The 3836-nt window shown below is 44.6% G+C and overlaps 1 protein-coding gene across 1 annotated transcript in view; it reads right to left on the reverse strand.

Annotated features, from left to right (window-relative positions):
• Window positions 1–3011: 3011 nt before the first annotated feature.
• FMAN_15525 (uncharacterized protein) overlaps window positions 3012–3836 on the reverse strand; it is a gene marked incomplete at both ends in the record, with an annotated part of 3403 nt that continues 2578 nt past the window's right edge. Inside the window, one exon of the mRNA XM_041826251.1 lies at window positions 3012–3740. Within this exon, the coding sequence (XP_041691626.1) occupies window positions 3012–3740 (729 nt within the window). The remainder of the gene's footprint in view (window positions 3741–3836) is intronic.

Below are 3836 nucleotides of genomic sequence, written 5' to 3' on the forward strand. Positions count from 1 at the left end.
TTTTTTTTTTTTTTTTTTTTTCTTTCTCGAGTAGTTTTCTCAGATCTCTTGAGAATTCCTCGAATTCTACTTTTGTGCACTCTGTCTCAATTACTCAAATATCATGAAATCTCTCCTTGCCACCGTAGTACCAGCAATCTCAATCAGTCTTGGCAAAACTCTTCTCAGCAAAAGCGCAGGCTGGGCTTTCGATCAGGACCTAGCATCAATCAATGAAGGAACCGACAACGACAGGGTAAGACAAGGCGTTTCAAATACCTTGACAGAATTGAAACAGATCGAGACATCTGTCGCCGACCTCTCAAACCAGTTCTCAGACAGTCTTTTGCAGCTTCGGAAAGATAATTTGCAGAAGCATATCATCGAAATAAAGACGTCCTGCTTCGCCATTAATGATATTATGCAGTAAGTATTTGACATTCTGAGCATGAGTCCCACCAATGCGATTCCACTTGTTAAAATAAACGGACTTGAGAGTCCTTTTGATAATCGACTGTAAGCATACGCTGATAATGTCCTCGGGTATATCAATCACATCAACGCCTCTTCAATGAGAATGGTGCGAACCCTTTCTTTCGATGAGCTGTTCAGTAGTCTTTTGACGAGTCTAAGGATATTCTTGGACACTACACCAAGACCAAGGTTACGGTTAGTGTCACATTCTCGCGGATTCAGGATAGGTCATTGACATCGGCAGGCTTTGAACTACTGGGTCGCCTACGTCAAGGATATCAGACTTCTTGAGATGGCATCAGACAACCTCAAAGTCAATTTTCAAGATGGCTCTTATAACATAAGCCGCCACAGTGCCACTTTTCTATCACAAAAGCAGAATTTGAGGACACGATTGGATATGCTTCTGTAACACTGGGTGGTGGAATAATCAGCAGTCCAGCTGATATACACCCAGTCATCTGGAGAGTAGCTAGTGATATTTATGTAGAGAGCTTCAGTAATGTCTACGAGAACTGAGTAAGGCCAGACATGGAGGCACCCATTGGAAGTTGTCTCGTGTTGTTAGACCCGTTGATCAGTCTAGCCATATTCTCTGCACTGGCGGCTCACAATATGGTCTAGATACTCGCTACAGCGACAGTAGCTGTTCGTGGTCGATAAAGCCAAGATATCCTGGGGCTGACCGCTTATCATTCAGGTTTGTCGATGTGTTTATCTATTATGTTAAACCAGAAGTGGATTTTCTAACCTTATGATTGATTCCTAAACTCAACACCGCCACCATCATCCGATTGCTCCAATCCTTCCTCCAGCTTTCCTCCGCACATGACACTGACATGCGTGTCATCTTGAAACCTTCGCCAGATTAGCCTTTTCTTCTATGACAACGAGATAAATATGTTCTGTTAACTCATCTCTCGATGTTGAGTCATATTGCCAGCCCTTCAAAGTTTTCTCTGCATCTTCTGTTTGACTCATGGTCAGATTGCGAGCCACAGATCGATCAAAGACAGGAGCCAAGCTCGATTTCCTCTGATTAACCGGACCATCGTCTGGTTTTTATCGCCTTGGGCCCTTTATTGGGCTTTTATTTCTCGCCAGGCGACTGTAACAACCCCTGAAATAACTGCTGGAGGGATATTGAGCACTTGGGCTGTATAGGTGAAGCCGTTACAACCAAGAATAGCTAGTTGGAGGATAGCATCGCCATCAAGCTTTGTTGCGTTCCTGGCTGTCGATAATATTAGTAATATTGCTGCGTATTGTATGAAATCTCCAATAGCTACCCTCTTCTCAATGATATGTGTTAGAAGCTGCGATATCTTGTCGATTGATAGAAAACTGGTTGATGTACATGTTGACAAGAGTGCGGTCGAGGTGATTCGTACAAATGACTGTTCCTGTTGGTGCTGCCATCTTGATCTCTTGTTGTCTCGCAGGATCCTTGGTTTTTGTGGTGTTGAGTCGGATTGTCTCCGCCGAGAAATTGGAGGCATCTTCTTACACTCCCCAAAGAGAGGCAAAAGAGTCATCATCTAGGTTATTTGATCGGTATTTTTATTTTTGCTATAGTGACTGGTCAGGCATTGTGGTAGAATGTCTAAATTGGAAGCTTGATGTGCTGTTTGCAGTACTTGAGAGCTGTGGCTATAACTATATCTATGCCCAGACAAACTTGGTCAGTGGGTTCTTGGGAACTGATAACGACGTGATATACATTATTGATGTTCCTTGGCCTGGATTGGAGTAGATACGGGTTGTTGTATTATGTGATTAGTCTGTAATGAGGATGGGAATCAGTTCTTCAATGTCACCTTGGTGATCTTAATGTGCCTAGTCAGTAATAGATAAACTGAAGACATCATGATACCGCTTCCCAACATGTTTGGCGGTATCAGAAGAAGTGGAAAACCGCCCTTTTGGGAACAAAAGAAAGGCGTACGCAGGATGGATCGCCTGACTCACTTTCAGCTGCTTCTTGACAAGATAAGAGACTGCAGGTCGATCTGCGGGTTAAAAAAGTCTCTGATCTGTTGGAGCCTGATATAATGTGAGCAAGCGTGAAGCCTTCGTTGAAGGTTTCCTATCATTTATTCTAATGAGCTCATATTTTAGAAAGACGGTCATCACTAATTCACCATGAAAGCGTTGAGGAAGTCGTGATGATTGAAGGCGAGATTTCTGAGATGCCCGTCACACCCAGAATATTGTTCAAACGATAGCTGACGACTCTTTACAGTGGCAGATTTCCTCAAGGACGCCGTTCAAACTCCATTACCTACTCAGCCGTGATATCACCGTTAGATAACGCCGACTCTGCACCGTTAATATACCTTCACTCCAAAGTAGGGAAAGACTTGACGATAAGCCAGGGCGTAGTCGTATCTCCTACAGTATTTCCGATATCGATGACTGCGCAGTTCTCTGTCGGCAGGAGAGAGGATTTGAGAAGCAGGCTTCTTTTTAGTACGTACAACGAGGCATTCCACTCGCTCTGGCAGTATTCCTACTCTAATTCCCGCCTAATCAGCATTCTAAATCTCAGAAGCGCCGATTTACAGCTTCATGACGACATCAATGAGTCGTTTGAAACATTCCTTCACATGATCAAAGCCTGCGATCTCCCACGCCTCGCGAGACCTGTCTATCGACATCAGAATCGATTTATCAAGGTCAGGGTGAGCATCACCGAAATGATGATACCACGTTCTGCTCACAATTTTCGCATCAGGATCCCTACGGAATCGCAGCGCGTTGGCTGTATCTTTGACTTTGTTTTCGCAAGCAGAAAGTCCTGATCTTTGCATCCACATCACGAAAGCTACGATAGTTTCCTCCTCTTCATCTGTCCGAATTGTTGGACAACCGATTGTTTTGGAAACTATATCGTTGAGATCAGTAGTGTTTGCAGCTTCAAGGTTCTTTATCATCCTTTGGATTGTTGCACGAGAAAAGCCGTGATACTGTGCTTCAGCATTTCGGAGAGGAAGGGGACGCTCGCTTCGCTCGGAAGCATCACGAGATAAGTCCTTTCGGTGCCGGATACGAGAACGAACAACCGCTTGAGTAGCTTTCAGATTTGTAGACGAGGGCGTTATACTCGAACAGATCACATATCTCCTCAACAACAAGCAGGACACGAGCTTGACATCGACTAAAGACCTTCTAAGACAACTTCGAGATTGGAGCTCGGCACTACCATCGAGCATGACGAACTGCACAGTCAGCTCTCCGATCTCGCCGGAGAAGTGGTGGCAGACTTTGGGCAATTTTGCTGTCTCGATCTTTTATTACTACACTGTTATGCTGGCTACCAGACCGGTTCTGATATCGTACATGCTGGGGAGGCTGAAACGCCTGGATCGCTCGGATGGTGCCTT

The sequence above is a fragment of the Fusarium mangiferae genome (genome assembly GCF_900044065.1).
Source record: "Fusarium mangiferae strain MRC7560 genome assembly, contig: FMAN_scaffold048, whole genome shotgun sequence".
NCBI classification, from domain to species: domain Eukaryota; kingdom Fungi; phylum Ascomycota; class Sordariomycetes; order Hypocreales; family Nectriaceae; genus Fusarium; species Fusarium mangiferae.